Raw genomic sequence first — 21,993 nt, forward strand, 5'->3', positions numbered from 1 at the left:
GTAATACCCCCTAGTCTGGCTATGTATCATTAGAGCTGTAATACCCCTAGTCTGGCTATGTATCATTAGAGCTGTAATACCCCCTAGTCTGGCTATGTATCATTAGAGCTGTAATACCCCTAGTCTGGCTATGTATCATTAGAGCTGTAATACCCCTAGTCTGGCTATGTATCATTAGAGCTGTAATACCCCTAGTCTGGCTATGTATCATTAGAGCTGTAATACCCCCTAGTCTATGTATCATTAGAGCTGTAATACCCCCTAGTCTGGCTATGTATCATTAGAGCTGTAATACCCCTAGTCTGGCTATGTATCATTAGAGCTGTAATACCCCCTAGTCTGACTATGTATCATTAGAGCTGTAATACCCCTAGTCTGGCTATGTATCATTAGAGCTGTAATACCCCCTAGTCTGACTATGTATCATTAGAGCTGTAATACCCCCTAGTCTGGCTATGTATCATTAGAGCTGTAATACCCCTAGTCTGGCTATGTATCATTAGAGCTGTAATACCCCCTAGTCTGGCTGTGTATCATTAGAGCTGTAATACCCCTAGTCTGGCTATGTATCATTAGAGCTGTAATACCCCTAGTCTGGCTATGTATCATTAGAGCTGTAATACCCCCTAGTCTGGCTATGTATCATTAGAGCTGTAATACCCCCTAGTCTGACTATGTATCATTAGAGCTGTAATACCCCCTAGTCTGACTATGTATCATTAGAGCTGTAATACCCCCTAGTCTGGCTATGTATCATTAGAGCTGTAATACCCCCTAGTCTGGCTATGTATCATTAGAGCTGTAATACCCCCTAGTCTGGCTATGTATCATTAGAGCTGTAATACCCCCTAGTCTGGCTATGTATCATTAGAGCTGTAATACCCCCTAGTCTGGCTATGTATCATTAGAGCTGTAATACCCCCTAGTCTGGCTATGTATCATTAGAGCTGTAATACCCCTAGTCTGGCTATGTATCATTAGAGCTGTAATACCCCCTAGTCTGACTATGTATCATTAGAGCTGTAATACCCCCTAGTCTGGCTATGTATCATTAGAGCTGTAATACCCCTAGTCTGGCTATGTATCATTAGAGCTGTAATACCCCCTAGTCTGACTATGTATCATTAGAGCTGTAATACCCCCTAGTCTGGCTATGTATCATTAGAGCTGTAATACCCCTAGTCTGGCTATGTATCATTAGAGCTGTAATACCCCCTAGTCTGGCTATGTATCATTAGAGCTGTAATACCCCCTAGTCTGACTATGTATCATTAGAGCTGTAATACCCCTAGTCTGGCTATGTATCATTAGAGCTGTAATACCCCCTAGTCTGGCTATGTATCATTAGAGCTGTAATACCCCTAGTCTGACTATGTATCATTAGAGCTGTAATACCCCTAGTCTGACTATGTATCATTAGAGCTGTAATACCCCCTAGTCTGGCTATGTATCATTAGAGCTGTAATACCCCCTAGTCTGGCTATGTATCATTAGAGCTGTAATACCCCTAGTCTGGCTATGTATCATTAGAGCTGTAATACCCCCTAGTCTGGCTATGTATCATTAGAGCTGTAATACCCCCTAGTCTGGCTATGTATCATTAGAGCTGTAATACCCCCTAGTCTGGCTATGTATCATTAGAGCTGTAATACCCCCTAGTCTGGCTATGTATCATTAGAGCTGTAATACCCCCTAGTCTGGCTATGTATCATTAGAGCTGTAATACCCCCTAGTCTGGCTATGTATCATTAGAGCTGTAATACCCCCTAGTCTGGCTATGTATCATTAGAGCTGTAATACCCCCTAGTCTGACTATGTATCATTAGAGCTGTAATACCCCCTAGTCTGACTATGTATCATTAGAGCTGTAATACCCCTAGTCTGGCTATGTATCATTAGAGCTGTAATACCCCTAGTCTGGCTATGTATCATTAGAGCTGTAATACCCCTAGTCTGGCTATGTATCATTAGAGCTGTAATACCCCCTAGTCTGGCTGTGTATCATTAGAGCTGTAATACCCCCTAGTCTGGCTATGTATCATTAGAGCTGTAATACCCCTAGTCTGGCTATGTATCATTAGAGCTGTAATACCCCTAGTCTGGCTATGTATCATTAGAGCTGTAATACCCCTAGTCTGACTATGTATCATTAGAGCTGTAATACCCCTAGTCTGGCTATGTATCATTAGAGCTGTAATACCCCTAGTCTGGCTATGTATCATTAGAGCTGTAATACCCCCTAGTCTGGCTATGTATCATTAGAGCTGTAATACCCCCTAGTCTGGCTATGTATCATTAGAGCTGTAATACCCCCTAGTCTGGCTATGTATCATTAGAGCTGTAATACCCCTAGTCTGACTATGTATCATTAGAGCTGTAATACCCCTAGTCTGGCTATGTATCATTAGAGCTGTAATACCCCTAGTCTGGCTATGTATCATTAGAGCTGTAATACCCCTAGTCTGGCTATGTATCATTAGAGCTGTAATACCCCCTAGTCTGGCTATGTATCATTAGAGCTGTAATACCCCTAGTCTGGCTATGTATCATTAGAGCTGTAATACCCCTAGTCTGGCTATGTATCATTAGAGCTGTAATACCCCCTAGTCTGGCTATGTATCATTAGAGCTGTAATACCCCTAGTCTGGCTATGTATCATTAGAGCTGTAATACCCCTAGTCTGGCTATGTATCATTAGAGCTGTAATACCCCCTAGTCTGGCTATGTATCATTAGAGCTGTAATACCCCTAGTCTGGCTATGTATCATTAGAGCTGTAATACCCCTAGTCTGGCTATGTATCATTAGAGCTGTAATACCCCCTAGTCTGGCTATGTATCATTAGAGCTGTAATACCCCTAGTCTGGCTATGTATCATTAGAGCTGTAATACCCCTAGTCTGTATGTATCATTAGAGCTGTAATACCCCTAGTCTGGCTATGTATCATTAGAGCTGTAATACCCCCTAGTCTGGCTATGTATCATTAGAGCTGTAATACCCCCTAGTCTGGCTATGTATCATTAGAGCTGTAATACCCCTAGTCTGGCTATGTATCATTAGAGCTGTAATACCCCCTAGTCTGGCTATGTATCATTAGAGCTGTAATACCCCCTAGTCTGGCTATGTATCATTAGAGCTGTAATGCCCCCTAGTCTGGCTATGTATCATTAGAGCTGTAATACCCCTAGTCTGGCTATGTATCATTAGAGCTGTAATACCCCCTAGTCTGGCTATGTATCATTAGAGCTGTAATACCCCTAGTCTGGCTATGTATCATTAGAGCTGTAATACCCCCTAGTCTGGCTATGTATCATTAGAGCTGTAATACCCCTAGTCTGGCTATGTATCATTAGAGCTGTAATACCCCTAGTCTGGCTATGTATCATTAGAGCTGTAATACCCCCTAGTCTGGCTATGTATCATTAGAGCTGTAATACCCCTAGTCTGGCTATGTATCATTAGAGCTGTAATACCCCCTAGTCTGGCTATGTATCATTAGAGCTGTAATACCCCCTAGTCTGGCTATGTATCATTTAGAGCTGTAATACCCCCTAGTCTGGCTATGTATCATTAGAGCTGTAATACCCCCTAGTCTGGCTATGTATCATTAGAGCTGTAATACCCCCTAGTCTGGCTATGTATCATTAGAGCTGTAATACCCCCTAGTCTGGCTATGTATCATTAGAGCTGTAATACCCCCTAGTCTGGCTATGTATCATTAGAGCTGTAATACCCCTAGTCTGGCTATGTATCATTAGAGCTGTAATACCCCCTAGTCTGGCTATGTATCATTAGAGCTGTAATACCCCTAGTCTGGCTATGTATCATTGAGGCTGTAATACCCCCTAGTCTGGCTATGTATCATTAGAGCTGTAATACCCCTAGTCTGGCTATGTATCATTAGAGCTGTAATACCCCTAGTCTGGCTATGTATCATTAGAGCTGTAATACCCCCTAGTCTGGCTATGTATCATTAGAGCTGTAATACCCCCTAGTCTGGCTATGTATCATTAGAGCTGTAATACCCCCTAGTCTGGCTATGTATCATTAGAGCTGTAATACCCCCTAGTCTGGCTATGTATCATTAGAGCTGTAATACCCCTAGTCTGGCTATGTATCATTAGAGCTGTAATACCCCTAGTCTGGCTATGTATCATTAGAGCTGTAATACCCCCTAGTCTGGCTATGTATCATTAGAGCTGTAATACCCCCTAGTCTGGCTATGTATCATTAGAGCTGTAATACCCCTAGTCTGGCTATGTATCATTAGAGCTGTAATACCCCTAGTCTGGCTATGTATCATTAGAGCTGTAATACCCCCTAGTCTGGCTATGTATCATTAGAGCTGTAATACCCCCTAGTCTGGCTATGTATCATTAGAGCTGTAATACCCCTAGTCTGGCTATGTATCATTAGAGCTGTAATACCCCCTAGTCTGGCTATGTATCATTAGAGCTGTAATACCCCCTAGTCTGGCTATGTATCATTAGAGCTGTAATACCCCCTAGTCTGGCTATGTATCATTAGAGCTGTAATACCCCCTAGTCTGGCTATGTATCATTAGAGCTGTAATACCCCTAGTCTGGCTATGTATCATTAGAGCTGTTAATTCCCCTAGTCTGGCTATGTATCATTAGAGCTGTAATAACCCCTAGTCTGGCTATGTATCATTAGAGCTGTAATACCCCCTAGTCTGGCTATGTATCATTAGAGCTGTAATACCCCCTAGTCTGGCTATGTATCATTAGAGCTGTAATACCCCCCTAGTCTGACTATGTATCATTAGAGCTGTAATACCCCTAGTCTGGCTATGTATCATTAGAGCTGTAATACCCCTAGTCTGGCTATGTATCATTAGAGCTGTAATACCCCTAGTCTGGCTATGTATCATTAGAGCTGTAATACCCCTAGTCTGGCTATGTATCATTAGAGCTGTAATACCCCCTAGTCTGGCTATGTATCATTAGAGCTGTAATACCCCCTAGTCTGGCTATGTATCATTAGAGGCTGTAATACCCCTAGTCTGGCTATGTATCATTAGAGCTGTAATACCCCCTAGTCTGGCTATGTATCATTAGAGCTGTAATACCCCCTAGTCTGGCTATGTATCATTAGAGCTGTAATACCCCCTAGTCTGGCTATGTATCATTAGAGCTGTAATACCCCTAGTCTGACTATGTATCATTAGAGCTGTAATACCCCCTAGTCTGGCTATGTATCATTAGAGCTGTAATACCCCCTAGTCTGGCTATGTATCATTAGAGCTGTAATACCCCCTAGTCTGGCTATGTATCATTAGAGCTGTAATACCCCCTAGTCTGGCTATGTATCATTAGAGCTGTAATACCCTAGTCTGGCTATGTATCATTAGAGCTGTAATACCCCTAGTCTGGCTATGTATCATTAGAGCTGTAATACCCCCTAGTCTGGCTATGTATCATTAGAGCTGTAATACCCCCTAGTCTGGCTATGTATCATTAGAGCTGTAATACCCCCTAGTCTGGCTATGTATCATTAGAGCTGTAATACCCCCTAGTCTGGCTATGTATCATTAGAGCTGTAATACCCCCTAGTCTGGCTATGTATCATTAGAGCTGTAATACCCCTAGTCTGGCTATGTATCATTAGAGCTGTAATACCCCCTAGTCTGGCTATGTATCATTAGAGCTGTAATACCCCTAGTCTGGCTATGTATCATTAGAGCTGTAATACCCCTAGTCTGGCTATGTATCATTAGAGCTGTAATACCCCTAGTCTGGCTATGTATCATTAGAGCTGTAATACCCCCTAGTCTGGCTATGTATCATTAGAGCTGTAATACCCCCTAGTCTGGCTATGTATCATTAGAGCTGTAATACCCCTAGTCTGGCTATGTATCATTAGAGCTGTAATACCCCTAGTCTGGCTATGTATCATTAGAGCTGTAATACCCCTAGTCTGGCTATGTATCATTAGAGCTGTAATACCCCTAGTCTGACTATGTATCATTAGAGCTGTAATACCCCTAGTCTGGCTATGTATCATTAGAGCTGTAATACCCCCTAGTCTGGCTATGTATCATTAGAGCTGTAATACCCCTAGTCTGGCTATGTATCATTAGAGCTGTAATACCCCCTAGTCTGGCTATGTATCATTAGAGCTGTAATACCCCCTAGTCTGGCTATGTATCATTAGAGCTGTAATACCCCCTAGTCTGGCTATGTATCATTAGAGCTGTAATACCCCCTAGTCTGGCTATGTATCATTAGAGCTGTAATACCCCCTAGTCTGGCTATGTATCATTAGAGCTGTAATACCCCTAGTCTGGCTATGTATCATTAGAGCTGTAATACCCCTAGTCTGGCTATGTATCATTAGAGCTGTAATACCCCCTAGTCTGGCTATGTATCATTAGAGCTGTAATACCCCTAGTCTGGCTATGTATCATTAGAGCTGTAATACCCCCTAGTCTGACTATGTATCATTAGAGCTGTAATACCCCCTAGTCTGGCTATGTATCATTAGAGCTGTAATACCCCTAGTCTGGCTATGTATCATTAGAGCTGTAATACCCCTAGTCTGGCTATGTATCATTAGAGCTGTAATACCCCTAGTCTGGCTATGTATCATTAGAGCTGTAATACCCCCTAGTCTGGCTATGTATCATTAGAGCTGTAATACCCCCTAGTCTGGCTATGTATCATTAGAGCTGTAATACCCCTAGTCTGGCTATGTATCATTAGAGCTGTAATACCCCCTAGTCTGGCTATGTATCATTAGAGCTGTAATACCCCCTAGTCTGGCTATGTATCATTAGAGCTGTAATACCCCCTAGTCTGGCTATGTATCATTAGAGCTGTAATACCCCTAGTCTGACTATGTATCATTAGAGCTGTAATACCCCCTAGTCTGGCTATGTATCATTAGAGCTGTAATACCCCTAGTCTGGCTATGTATCATTAGAGCTGTAATACCCCTAGTCTGGCTATGTATCATTAGAGCTGTAATACCCCTAGTCTGGCTGTGTATCATTAGAGCTGTAATACCCCCTAGTCTGGCTATGTATCATTAGAGCTGTAATACCCCCTAGTCTGGCTATGTATCATTAGAGCTGTAATACCCCCTAGTCTGGCTATGTATCATTAGAGCTGTAATACCCCCTAGTCTGGCTATGTATCATTAGAGCTGTAATACCCCCTAGTCTGGCTATGTATCATTAGAGCTGTAATACCCCTAGTCTGGCTATGTATCATTAGAGCTGTAATACCCCTAGTCTGGCTATGTATCATTAGAGCTGTAATACCCCCTAGTCTGGCTATGTATCATTAGAGCTGTAATACCCCTAGTCTGGCTATGTATCATTAGAGCTGTAATACCCCCTAGTCTGGCTATGTATCATTAGAGCTGTAATACCCCCATGTCTGGCTATGTATAATTAGAGCTGTAATACCCCTAGTCTGGCTATGTATCATTAGAGCTGTAATACCCCCTAGTCTGGCTATGTATCATTAGAGCTGTAATACCCCCTAGTCTGACTATGTATCATTAGAGCTGTAATACCCCCTAGTCTGGCTATGTATCATTAGAGCTGTAATACCCCTAGTCTGGCTATGTATCATTAGAGCTGTAATACCCCTAGTCTGGCTATGTATCATTAGAGCTGTAATACCCCCTAGTCTGGCTATGTATCATTAGAGCTGTAATACCCCCTAGTCTGGCTATGTATCATTAGAGCTGTAATACCCCCTAGTCTGGCTATGTATCATTAGAGCTGTAATACCCCTAGTCTGGCTATGTATCATTAGAGCTGTAATACCCCTAGTCTGGCTATGTATCATTAGAGCTGTAATACCCCTAGTCTGGCTATGTATCATTAGAGCTGTAATACCCCCTAGTCTGGCTATGTATCATTAGAGCTGTAATACCCCCTAGTCTGGCTATGTATCATTAGAGCTGTAATACCCCTAGTCTGGCTATGTATCATTAGAGCTGTAATACCCCCTAGTCTGGCTATGTATCATTAGAGCTGTAATACCCCCTAGTCTGGCTATGTATCATTAGAGCTGTAATACCCCTAGTCTGGCTATGTATCATTAGAGCTGTAATACCCCTAGTCTGGCTATGTATCATTAGAGCTGTAATACCCCTAGTCTGGCTATGTATCATTAGAGCTGTAATACCCCTAGTCTGGCTATGTATCATTAGAGCTGTAATACCCCCCTAGTCTGGCTATGTATCATTAGAGCTGTAATACCCCTAGTCTGACTATGTATCATTAGAGCTGTAATACCCCTAGTCTGGCTATGTATCATTAGAGCTGTAATACCCCCTAGTCTGGCTATGTATCATTAGAGCTGTAATACCCCCTAGTCTGGCTATGTATCATTAGAGCTGTAATACCCCCTAGTCTGGCTATGTATCATTAGAGCTGTAATACCCCCTAGTCTGGCTATGTATCATTAGAGCTGTAATACCCCCTAGTCTGGCTATGTATCATTAGAGCTGTAATACCCCCTAGTCTGGCTATGTATCATTAGAGCTGTAATACCCCCTAGTCTGGCTATGTATCATTAGAGCTGTAATACCCCCTAGTCTGGCTATGTATCATTAGAGCTGTAATACCCCCTAGTCTGGCTATGTATCATTAGAGCTGTAATACCCCTAGTCTGGCTATGTATCATTAGAGCTGTAATACCCCTAGTCTGGCTATGTATCATTAGAGCTGTAATACCCCCTAGTCTGGCTATGTATCATTAGAGCTGTAATACCCCTAGTCTGGCTCTGTATCATTAGAGCTGTAATACCCCTAGTCTGGCTATGTATCATTAGAGCTGTAATACCCCTAGTCTGGCTATGTATCATTAGAGCTGTAATACCCCTAGTCTGGCTATGTATCATTAGAGCTGTAATACCCCCTAGTCTGGCTATGTATCATTAGAGCTGTAATACCCCCTAGTCTGGCTATGTATCATTAGAGCTGTAATACCCCTAGTCTGGCTATGTATCATTAGAGCTGTAATACCCCTAGTCTGGCTATGTATCATTAGAGCTGTAATACCCCTAGTCTGGCTATGTATCATTAGAGCTGTAATACCCCCTAGTCTGGCTATGTATCATTAGAGCTGTAATACCCCTAGTCTGGCTATGTATCATTAGAGCTGTAATACCCCTAGTCTGGCTATGTATCATTAGAGCTGTAATACCCCTAGTCTGACTATGTATCATTAGAGCTGTAATACCCCTAGTCTGGCTATGTATCATTAGAGCTGTAATACCCCCTAGTCTGGCTATGTATCATTAGAGCTGTAATACCCCCTAGTCTGGCTATGTATCATTAGAGCTGTAATACCCCCTAGTCTGGCTATGTATCATTAGAGCTGTAATACCCCCTAGTCTGACTATGTATCATTAGAGCTGTAATAACCCCTAGTCTGGCTATGTATCATTAGAGCTGTAATACCCCTAGTCTGGCTATGTATCATTAGAGCTGTAATACCCCCTAGTCTGGCTATGTATCATTAGAGCTGTAATACCCCTAGTCTGGCTATGTATCATTAGAGCTGTAATACCCCTAGTCTGGCTATGTATCATTAGAGCTGTAATACCCCCTAGTCTGGCTATGTATCATTAGAGCTGTAATACCCCCTAGTCTGGCTATGTATCATTAGAGCTGTAATACCCCCTAGTCTGGCTATGTATCATTAGAGCTGTAATACCCCCTAGTCTGGCTATGTATCATTAGAGCTGTAATACCCCTAGTCTGACTATGTATCATTAGAGCTGTAATGCCCCTAGTCTAACCCCTAGTCTGGCTATGTATCATTAGAGCTGTAATACCCCTAGTCTGGCTATGTATCATTAGAGCTGTAATACCCCCTAGTCTGGCTATGTATCATTAGAGCTGTAATACCCCCTAGTCTGGCTATGTATCATTAGAGCTGTAATACCCCTAGTCTGGCTATGTATCATTAGAGCTGTAATACCCCTAGTCTGGCTATGTATCATTAGAGCTGTAATACCCCTAGTCTGGCTATGTATCATTAGAGCTGTAATACCCCCTAGTCTGGCTATGTATCATTAGAGCTGTAATACCCCCTAGTCTGGCTATGTATCATTAGAGCTGTAATACCCCTAGTCTGGCTATGTATCATTAGAGCTGTAATACCCCCTAGTCTGACTATGTATCATTAGAGCTGTAATACCCATACCCCTAGTCTGGCTATGTATCATTAGAGCTGTAATACCCCCTAGTCTGACTATGTATCATTAGAGCTGTAATACCCCTAGTCTGACTATGTATCATTAGAGCTGTAATACCCCCTAGTCTGGCTATGTATCATTAGAGCTGTAATACCCCCCTAGTCTGGCTATGTATCATTAGAGCTGTAATACCCCCTAGTCTGGCTATGTATCATTAGAGCTGTAATACCCCCTAGTCTGGCTATGTATCATTAGAGCTGTAATACCCCTAGTCTGGCTATGTATCATTAGAGCTGTAATACCCCCTAGTCTGGCTATGTATCATTAGAGCTGTAATACCCCTAGTCTGGCTATGTATCATTAGAGCTGTAATACCCCCTAGTCTGGCTATGTATCATTAGAGCTGTAATACCCCCTAGTCTGGCTATGTATCATTAGAGCTGTAATACCCCTAGTCTGGCTATGTATCATTAGAGCTGTAATACCCCTAGTCTGGCTGTGTATCATTAGAGCTGTAATACCCCTAGTCTGGCTATGTATCATTAGAGCTGTAATACCCCCTAGTCTGGCTATGTATCATTAGAGCTGTAATACCCCTAGTCTGACTATGTATCATTAGAGCTGTAATACCCCTAGTCTGGCTGTGTATCATTAGAGCTGTAATACCCCTAGTCTGGCTATGTATCATTAGAGCTGTAATACCCCTAGTCTGGCTGTGTATCATTAGAGCTGTAATACCCCCTAGTCTGACTATGTATCATTAGAGCTGTAATACCCCCTAGTCTGGCTATGTATCATTAGAGCTGTAATACCCCCTAGTCTGGCTATGTATCATTAGAGCTGTAATACCCCTAGTCTGGCTATGTATCATTAGAGCTGTAATACCCCTAGTCTGGCTATGTATCATTAGAGCTGTAATACCCCTAGTCTGGCTATGTATCATTAGAGCTGTAATACCCCCTAGTCTGGCTATGTATCATTAGAGCTGTAATACCCCTAGTCTGGCTATGTATCATTAGAGCTGTAATACCCCTAGTCTGGCTATGTATCATTAGAGCTGTAATACCCCCTAGTCTGGCTATGTATCATTAGAGCTGTAATACCCCCTAGTCTGACTATGTATCATTAGAGCTGTAATACCCCTAGTCTGGCTATGTATCATTAGAGCTGTAATACCCCTAGTCTGGCTATGTATCATTAGCGCTGTAATACCCTAGTCTGGCTATGTATCATTAGAGCTGTAATGACCCCTAGTCTGGCTATGTATCATTAGAGCTGTAATACCCCTAGTCTGACTATGTATCATTAGAGCTGTAATACCCCTAGTCTGGCTATGTATCATTAGAGCTGTAATACCCCTAGTCTGGCTATGTATCATTAGAGCTGTAATACCCCTAGTCTGACTATGTATCATTAGAGCTGTAATACCCCCTAGTCTGGCTATGTATCATTAGAGCTGTAATACCCCTAGTCTGGCTATGTATCATTAGAGCTGTAATACCCCCTAGTCTGGCTATGTATCATTAGAGCTGTAATACCCCCTAGTCTGACTATGTATCATTAGAGCTGTAATACCCCCTAGTCTGGCTATGTATCATTAGAGCTGTAATACCCCCTAGTCTGGCTATGTATCATTAGAGCTGTAATACCCCCTAGTCTGGCTGTGTACAACAGTCTGCATATATAGGTACTCCCCACCATGCAGTAAACTACAGGAAGCAGGTACAACAGTCAACAGTCATGCATATATAGGTACTCCCCACCATGCAGTAATCTACAGGAAGCAGGTACAACAGTCAACAGTCATGCATATATAGGTACTCCCCACCATGCAGTAAACTACAGGAAGCAGGTACAACAGTCAACAGTCATGCATATATAGGTACTCCCCACCATGCAGTAAACTACAGGAAGCAGGTACAACAGTCAACAGTCATGCATATATAGGTACTCCCCACCATGCAGTAAACTACAGGAAGCAGGTACAACAGTCAACAGTCATGCAGTTATTTCTATTCCTTTCATGTACCATGTGAATCATATAAATCATGTGAAATCAAAATTGATTTTGTTCTTTGAATCTGATCTAATAACCACACTATCTTCATGTTTTCTCTACTCATCTGTTTTGTGTCGACATGCCCTTAACCTCTCTCTCCCCCTCCCTCTCTCAATTTCAATTTCAATTTCAATTTAAGGGCTTTATTGGCATGGGAAACGTGTGTTAACATTGCCAAAGCAAGTGAAGTAGATAGTAAACAAAAGTGAAATAAACAATAAATATTAACAGTAAACATTACACTCAGAAGTTTCAAAAGAATAAAGACATTTCAAATGTCATATTATGTATATATACAGTGTTGTAACAATGTCTCTCTCCCTGTCTCTCTCTCTCCATCTGCCTCTCTCTCCTCTCTCTCTCTCTCCCCCTCCCTCTCTCTCTCTCCCCCTCCCTCTCTCTCTCTCTCTCCATCTGCCTCTCTCTCCCACTCTCTCTCTCTCTCTCTCTCCATCTGCCTCTCTCTCCCACTCTCTCTCTCTCTCTCTCTCTCTCTCTCTCTCTCTCTCTCCATCTGCCTGTCTCTCCCTCTCTCTCCCTGTCTCTCTCCCCCTCTCTCTCCCTGTCTCTCTCTCCCTCTCCCTGTCTCTCTCTCCCTCTCCCTGTCTCTCTCTCTCTCCCTCTCCCTGTCTCTCTCTCTCTCCCTCTCTCTCTCGCTCTCCCTCTCCCTCTCTCTCCCCCTCTACAGGCTCTGAACCTGGCGTACAGCAGTATCTTTGGTTTCTACAGGCACTTTGTTGGTCCTCCTCACATCAAGGCCATGTGTCGCCTGCTGGGGTACCAGGGCATCGCTGTGGTCATGGAGGAGCTGCTCAAAGTGGTCAAGAGCCTGGTGAGGAAGGAGAGGGGGGGTCGAGAGCCTGGTGAGGAAGGAGAGGGGGGGTGGAGGAATGGAGGGGGAAGGAGGGTGCGGCAGGATGTAGCATTTCCTGTTACCATGATGTTACGTAATGGGCTACTTCCTGTAACTGAGAGGCCTTATATAATAAAGATTTGCTCACTTCCTGCGTCCTCCCCTCCGTCCTCTCGCCTCCTTTTGAAAAAGGTCAAAGTTAATCTAGAAGAGTCGGCGAGGAGAGTGAACGTGGATGGAAATGGACGATCCTTCTCCACTCGCGGGTCATTAGGCTAATGACGTTTACGAGGGTGGATCCCAAAATAAATGTGTAAAGTGCTCAAAACAAATGAAGTTAGTTGTGCAAGACAAATTTACACACTCCTCGACCACTTATCGGTTTCCGGGTCACGGAGGAGAGAGGACGGAGGACGGTCTTTTGCTCAAACGAGAAAACCCCAGAGACTGATGTCCTTGACTCTACCTCTATAATCAGCCTCCTAGATAGTGGTACCATTCCTCCAGATAGTGGTACCATGCCTCTAGATAGTGGTACCATTCCTCTAGATAGTGGTACCATTCCTCCAGATAGTGGTACCATTCCTCTAGATAGTGGTACCATGCCTCTAGATAGTGGTACCATTCCTCCAGATAGTGGTACCATCCCTCTAGATAGTGGTACCATTCCTCTAGATAGTGGTACCGTTCCTCTAGATAGTGGTACCAATCCTCTAGATAGTGGTACCATTCCTCCAGATAGTGGTACCATTCCTCTAGATAGTGGTACCATTCCTCTAGATAGTGGTACCATGCCTCTAGATAGTGGTACCATGCCTCTAGATAGTGGTACCATTCCTCTAGATAGTGGTACCATTCCTCTAGATAGTGGTACCATTCCTCTAGATAGTGGTACCATTCCTCTAGATAGTAGTACCATTCCTCTAGATAGTGGTACCATTCCTCTAGATAGTGGTACCATGCCTCTAGATAGTGGTACCATTCCTCTAGATAGTGGTACCATTCCTCTAGATAGTGGTACCATTCCCCTAGATAGTGGTACCATGCCTCTAGATAGTAGTACCATTCCTCTAGATAGTGGTACCATGCCTCTAGATAGTGGTACCATTCCTCTAGATAGTGGTACCATTCCTCTAGATATAGTGGTACCATTCCTCTAGATAGTGGTACCATTCCTCTAGATAGTGGTACCATTCCTCTAGATAGTGGTACCATGCCTCTAGATAGTGGTACCATTCCCCTAGATAGTGGTACCATTCCTCTAGATAGTGGTACCATTCCTCCAGATAGTGGTACCATTCCTCTAGATAGTGGTACCATTCCTCTAGATAGTAGTACCATTCCTCTAGATAGTGGTACCATTCCTCTAGATATAGTGGTACCATTCCTCTAGATAGTGGTACCATTCCTCTAGATAGTGGTACCATTCCTCTAGATAGTGGTACCATTCCTCTAGATATAGTGGTACCATTCCTCTAGATATAGTGGTACCATTCCTCTAGATATAGTGGTACCATGCCTCTAGATAGTGGTACCATTCCCCTAGATAGTGGTACCATTCCTCTAGATAGTGGTACCATTCCTCCAGATAGTGGTACCATTCCTCTAGATAGTGGTACCATTCCTCTAGATAGTGGTACCATTCCTCTAGATATAGTGGTACCATTCCTCTAGATAGTGGTACCATTCCTCTAGATAGTGGTACCATTCCTCTAGATAGTGGTACCATTCCTCTAGATAGTGGTACCATTCCTCTAGATAGTGGTACCATTCCTCTAGATAGTGGTACCATTCCTCTAGATAGTGGTACCATTCCTCTAGATATAGTGGTACCATTCCTCTAGATAGTGGTACCAATCCTCCAGATAGTAGTACCATTCCCCTAGATAGTGGTACCATTCCTCTAGATAGTGGTACCATTCCCCTAGATAGTGGTACCATTCCTCTAGATAGTGGTACCATGCCTCTAGATAGTGGTACCATTCCTCTAGATAGTGGTACCATTCCTCTAGATAGTGGTACCATGCCTCTAGATAGTGGTACCATTCCCCTAGATAGTGGTACCATTCCTCTAGATAGTGGTACCATGCCTCTAGATAGTGGTACCATGCCTCTAGATAGTGGTACCATGCCTCTAGATAGTGGTACCATTCCCCTAGATAGTGGTACCATTCCTCTAGATAGTGGTACCATTCCTCCAGATAGTGGTACCATTCCTCTAGATAGTGGTACCATTCCTCTAGATAGTAGTACCATTCCTCTAGATAGTGGTACCATTCCTCTAGATATAGTGGTACCATTCCTCTAGATAGTGGTACCATTCCTCTAGATAGTGGTACCATTCCTCTAGATAGTGGTACCATTCCTCTAGATAGTGGTACCATTCCTCTCGGAGATAGTGGTACCATTCCTCTAGATAGTGGTACCATTCCTCTAGATATAGTGGTACCATTCCTCTAGATAGTGGTACCAATCCTCCAGATAGTAGTACCATTCCCCTAGATAGTGGTACCATTCCTCTAGATAGTGGTACCATTCCTCTAGATAGTGGTACCATTCCCCTAGATAGTGGTACCATTCCTCTAGATAGTAGTACCATTCCTCTAGATAGTGGTACCATTCCTCTAGATATAGTGGTACCATTCCTCTAGATAGTGGTACCATTCCTCTAGATAGTGGTACCATTCCTCTAGATAGTGGTACCATTCCTCTAGATAGTGGTACCATTCCTCTAGATATAGTGGTACCATTCCTCTAGATAGTGGTACCAATCCTCCAGATAGTAGTACCATTCCCCTAGATAGTGGTACCATTCCTCTAGATAGTGGTACCATTCCTCTAGATAGTGGTACCATTCCCCTAGATAGTGGTACCATTCCTCTAGATAGTGGTACCATGCCTCTAGATAGTGGTACCATTCCCCTAGATAGTGGTACCATTCCCCTAGATAGTGGTACCATTCCTCTAGATAGTGGTACCATGCCTCTAGATAGTGGTACCATTCCTCTAGATAGTGGTACCATTCCTCTAGATAGTGGTACCATTCCTCTAGATAGTGGTACCATTCCTCTAGATAGTGGTACCATGCCTCTAGATAGTGGTACCATTCCCCTAGATAGTGGTACCATTCCCCTAGATAGTGGTACCATTTCTCTAGATATAGTGGTACCATTTCTCTAGATAGTGGTACCATTCCTCTAGATAGTGGTACCATTCCTCTAGATAGTGGTACCATTCCTCTAGATAGTGGTACCATTCCCCTAGATAGTGGTACCATTCCTCTAGATAGTAGTACCATTCCTCTAGATAGTGGTACCATTCCCCTAGATAGTGGTACCATTCCCCTAGATAGTGGTACCATTCCCCTAGATAGTGGTACCATTCACCTAGATAGTGGTACCATTCCCCTAGATAGTGGTACCATTCCCCTAGATAGTGGTACCATTCCTCTAGATAGTGGTACCATTCCCCTAGATAGTGGTACCATTCCCCTAGATAGTGGTACCATTCCTCTAGATAGTGGTACCATTCCTCTAGATAGTGGTACCATTCCTCTAGATAGTGGTACCATTCCTCTAGATAGTGGTACCATTCCCCTAGATAGTGGTACCATTCCTCTAGATAGTGGTACCATGCCTCTAGATAGTGGTACCATTCCTCTAGATAGTAGTACCATTCCTCTAGATAGTGGTACCATTCCTCTAGATAGTGGTACCATTCCTCTAGATAGTGGTACCATTCCTCCAGATAGTGGTACCATGCCTCCAGATAGTGGTACCATGCCTCTAGATAGTGGTACCATTCCTCTAGATAGTGGTACCATTCCTCTAGATAGTGGTACCATTCCTCTAGATAGTGGTACCATTCCTCTAGATAGTGGTACCATTCCTCTAGATAGTGGTACCATTCCTCTAGATAGTGGTACCATTCCTCTAGATAGTGGTACCATTCTCCTCACTGATCTAACCACACAAAGTGAAAATACATCAATACCTCCCCATGTAAACAATACATTCAACTGCTGTTTTAACCCTCTCCCCGCTCAGCTCCAGGGAACCATCATGCAGTATGTGAAGACCCTGATGGAGGTGATGCCTAAGATCTGCCGTCTCCCCCGCCACGAGTACGGCTCCCCGGGTGAGTCATGAGTGCTTTCTTCAATGTCTGACCGATCTTAAATGAAAGGTTTTTAGCAAGGCAAAGGAGCCTACAGTTGGTAGCCATGAAGAGTGTCCATGATCGATCCCTTGGTTTGTTTAGCTGATGTCTCACATGCCCGTCTCTCTCTTCCCTGCCAGGTATCCTGGAGTTCTTCCACCACCAGCTGAAGGACATAGTGGAGTATGCAGAGTTGAAGACGGTCTGCTTCCAGAACCTCAGAGAAGTCGGCAACGCTCTGCTCTTCTGTCTGCTCAGCGAACAGAGCCTGGTAAGAACCACAACCACAACAATAAGGGCAGCGCCACCTTGTGTCAGTGATTGATAAAACGGACAGCCAGCCATTCTTCTTAACTGGGCTAGATACAGTGCCTTCAGAAAGTATTCATACCTCTTGACTTATTCCAGATTTTGTTGCATTACAGCTGGAATAAATAAATACAATCTCACCAATTTACACACAATACCCCATAATGAAAAAGTGAAAAGATGTTTTTAGAAATGTTAGCAAATTTATTGAAAATGAAATACAGAAAGTATTCACACGTTAGAATCACCTTTGGCAGCGATTACAGCTGTGAATCTTTCTGGATAAGTCTCTAAGAGCTTTGCACACCTGGATTGAACAATATTTGCAAGCTCTGTCAAGTTGGTTGTTGATCATTGCTAGACAGCCATTTTCAGGTCTTGCCATAGATTTCCAAGACAATTTAAGTCAAAACTGTAACTCGGCCACTCAGGAACATCCACTGTCTTCTTGGTGAGCAACTCCAGTGTAGATTTGGCCTTGTGTTTTATGTTACTGTTCTGCTGAAAGGTGAATTTGTCTCCCAGTGTCTGTTGGAAAGCAGACTGAACCAGGTTCCGTCTATTCGGTTTATTTTTATCCTAAAAAACTCCCTAGTCCTTGCCGATGACAAGCAAACCCATAACATGATGCAGCCAACACCATGCTTGAAAATATGAAGAGTTACTCAGTGATGTGTTCTGTTCAATACCCAAACATAACGCTATGTATTCAGGACATAAGTTCATTTCTTCGCCACATCTTTTGCAGTTTTACTCTGTAAAGGATTTCTTCTTTTCACTCTGTCATTTAGGTTAGTATTGTGGAGTAACTCTGTTTTAACGTCACCATAGGACTCATGGTGAAATCCCTGAGCGGTTTCCTTCCTCTCCGGCAACTGAGTTAGGAAGGACGCCTGTATCTTTATAGTGACCATCCGAGTGTCATTAATAACTTCACCTTGCTCAAAGAGATATTCAAGGTTGAATCAGTGTTTGAAATTCACTGCTCGACTGAAGGATCTTACAGATCATTGTATGTGTGGGCTATAGAGATGAGGTAGTCATTCAAAATTCATGTTAAACACTATTATTTGTTTGTACAGCACTGATGAAGGCATATGGCTGAAACGGATGCTCTGTACCTTTTTAAAAGTCTTATTAGCACCTTGCACTTTCACTTTTTCTATTATTTTGAGGATGGGATTAAATTAATGATATTATTTTTGCATCTCGGCCTCCTTGGGTTATTCCTCTTCGTTGTTTTGAGTGCGAGTACTTTTCAAATCAAATCAAATCAAATTTTATTGGTCACATGCGCCGAATACAACAGGTGCAGACATTACAGTGAAATGCTTACTTACAGCCCTTAACCAACAGTGCATTTATTTTAAACAAAAAAGTAAGAATAAAACAACAACAAAAAAGTGTTGAGAAAAAAAGAGCAGAAGTAAAATAAAATAACAGTAGGGATGCTATATACAGGGGGGGTACCGTTGCATAGTCAATGTGCGGGGGCACCGGCTAGTTGAGGTAGTTGAGGTAATATGTACATGTGGGTAGAGTTAAAGTGACTATGCATAAATACTTTTGTAACTCTACAGATGTTTTCTCTCCCACGCACCAGCCGCCTGAGAACTAACACTCATACTGGCTTTCACCAGCCGCCTGAGAACTATATATAACTCATACTGGCTTTCTAAAGACTATTATTGCACACAGAGTGAGTCCATGCAACTTATGTGACTTGTTAAGTACATTTTTACTCCTGGACTTATTTAGGCTTACATTTACATTTTACATTTTAGTCATTTATCAGACGCTCTTATCCAGAGAGACTTACAGTTAGTGAGTGCATACATTATTTTTTATTTTACATACTATGTGTAGGCCAGTGACAACAAAACTCAATTTAACCCATTTTAAATTCAGGCACAACAAAATGTGGAGAATGTCAAGGCGTGTGAATACTTTCTGAAGGCATTAGCTGTGCTGGTCCCCTCGTACATGACTTGAGGGGATGTGTTTTAAACTGTTCTGTCTTCCTCTCAGTCTCAGGAGGAAGTTTGTGACCTGCTTCATGCCGCACCATTCCAGAACATTCTGCCCAGGGTCCATGTCAAAGGTAATAATCTCTTTGTTTATTCCATAATGTGCTGTGTGTTCGTGTCAGACGTGTCGGTCTGTCTTTATCTGTCTGAGTGGATCAGTGAATCTCTTGTCTCTTCTCAGAGGGTGAGCGTCTTGATGCCAAGATGAAACGCCTGGAGGCTAAATACACAGCCCTGCACCTGGTTCCCCTGATAGAACGCCTGGGAACCCCTCAGGTACCATCACACTGCCTTAGTAACACCTGGTTCCCCTGATAGAACGCCTGGGAACCCCACAGGTACCATCACACTGCCTTAGTAACACCAGTACTGCACCTGGTTCCCCTGATAGAACGCCTGGGAACCCCTTAGGTACCATCACACTGCCTTAGTAACACCTGGTTCCCCTGATAGAACGCCTGGGAACCCCTCAGGTACCATCACACTGCCTTAGTAACACCTGGTTCCCCTGATAGAACGCCTGGGAACCCCTCAGGTACCATCACACTGCCTTAGTAACACCTGGTTCCCCTGATAGAACGCCTGGGAACCCCACAGGTACCATCACACTGCCTTAGTAACACCTGGTCCCCCTGATAGAACGCCTGGGAACCCCTCAGGTACCATCACACTGCCTTAGTAACACCTGGTTCCCCTGATGAGAACGCCTGGGAACCCCTCAGGTACCATCACACTGCCTTAGTAACACCTGGTTCCCCTGATAGAACGCCTGGGAACCCCTCAGGTACCATCACACTGCCTTAGTAACACCTGGTTCCCTGATAGAACGCCTGGGAACCCCACAGGTACCATCACACTGCCTTAGTAACACCTGTACTGCACCTGGTTCCCCTGATAGAACGCCTGGGAACCCCTCAGGTACCATCACACTGCCTTAGTAACACCTGGTTCCCCTGATAGAACGCCTGGGAACCCCTCAGGTACCATCACACTGCCTTAGTAACACCTGGTTCCCCTGATAGAACGCCTGGGAACCCCTCAGGTACCATCACACTGCCTTAGTAACACCTGGTTCCCCTGATAGAACGCCTGGGAACCCCTCAGGTACCATCACACTGCCTTAGTAACACCTGGTTCCCCTGATAGAACGCCTGGGAACACCACAGGTACCATCACACTGCCTTAGTAACACCTGGTTCCCCTGATAGAACGCCTGGGAACCCCTCAGGTACCATCACACTGCCTTAGTAACACCTGGTTCCCCTGATAGAACGCCTGGGAACCCTCAGGTACCATCACACTGCCTTAGTAACACCTGGTTCCCCTGATAGAACGCCTGGGAACCCCTCAGGTACCATCACACTGCCTTAGTAACACCTGGTTCCCCTGATAGAACGCCTGGGAACCCCTCAGGTACCATCACACTGCCTTAGTAACACCTGGTTCCCCTGATAGAACGCCTGGGAACCCCACAGGTACCATCACACTGCCTTAGTAACACCTGGTTCCCCTGATAGAACGCCTGGGAACCCCTCAGGTACCATCACACTGCCTTAGTAACACCTGGTTCCCCTGATAGAACGCCTGGGAACCCTCAGGTACCATCACACTGCCTTAGTAACACCTGGTTCCCCTGATAGAACGCCTGGGAACCCCTCAGGTACCATCACACTGCCTTAGTAACACCAGTACTGCACCTGGTTCCCCTGATAGAACGCCTGGGAACCCCTCAGGTACCATCACACTGCCTTAGTAACACCAGTACTGCACCTGGTTCCCCTGATAGAACGCCTGGGAACCCCTCAGGTACCATCACACTGCCTTAGTAACACCTGGTTCCCCTGATAGAACGCCTGGGAACCCCACAGGTACCATCACACTGCCTTAGTAACACCAGTACTGCACCTGGTTCCCCTGATAGAACGCCTGGGAACCCCACAGGTACCATCACACTGCCTTAGTAACACCTGGTTCCCCTGATAGAACGCCTGGGAACCCCTCAGGTACCATCACACTGCCTTAGTAACACCTGGTTCCCCTGATAGAACGCCTGGGAACCCCTCAGGTACCATCACACTGCCTTAGTAACACCAGTACTGCACCAGGTTCCCCTGATAGAACGCCTGGGAACCCCACAGGTACCATCACACTGCCTTAGTAACACCTGGTTCCCCTGATAGAACGCCTGGGAACCCCACAGGTACCATCACACTGCCTTAGTAACACCTGGTTCCCCTGATAGAACGCCTGGGAACCCCTCAGGTACCATCACACTGCCTTAGTAACACCAGTACTGCACCTGGTTCCCCTGATAGAACGCCTGGGAACCCCTCGGTACCATCACACTGCCTTAGTAACACCTGGTTCCCTGATAGAACGCCTGGGAACCCCTCAGGTACCATCACACT

At 44.1% G+C, this 21,993-nt stretch overlaps 1 protein-coding gene across 7 annotated transcripts in view; it reads left to right on the forward strand.

The window, feature by feature from the left end:
- The window catches only part of LOC121534189 (cytoplasmic FMR1-interacting protein 1 homolog), a 159,016-nt gene that overhangs the window by 126,381 nt on the left and 10,642 nt on the right, over positions 1–21,993 (forward strand). For all 7 annotated transcript variants that reach the window (XM_041840729.2, XM_041840730.2, XM_041840733.1 and 4 more), the window contains 5 exons: positions 12,927–13,070; positions 17,138–17,228; positions 17,390–17,520; positions 19,587–19,659; positions 19,767–19,861. In XM_041840729.2, the coding sequence (XP_041696663.1) occupies positions 12,927–13,070; positions 17,138–17,228; positions 17,390–17,520; positions 19,587–19,659; positions 19,767–19,861 (534 nt within the window). The remainder of the gene's footprint in view (positions 1–12,926; positions 13,071–17,137; positions 17,229–17,389; positions 17,521–19,586; positions 19,660–19,766; positions 19,862–21,993) is intronic.

Source organism: Coregonus clupeaformis, chromosome 20, assembly GCF_020615455.1.
Source record: "Coregonus clupeaformis isolate EN_2021a chromosome 20, ASM2061545v1, whole genome shotgun sequence".
NCBI classification, from domain to species: domain Eukaryota; kingdom Metazoa; phylum Chordata; class Actinopteri; order Salmoniformes; family Salmonidae; genus Coregonus; species Coregonus clupeaformis.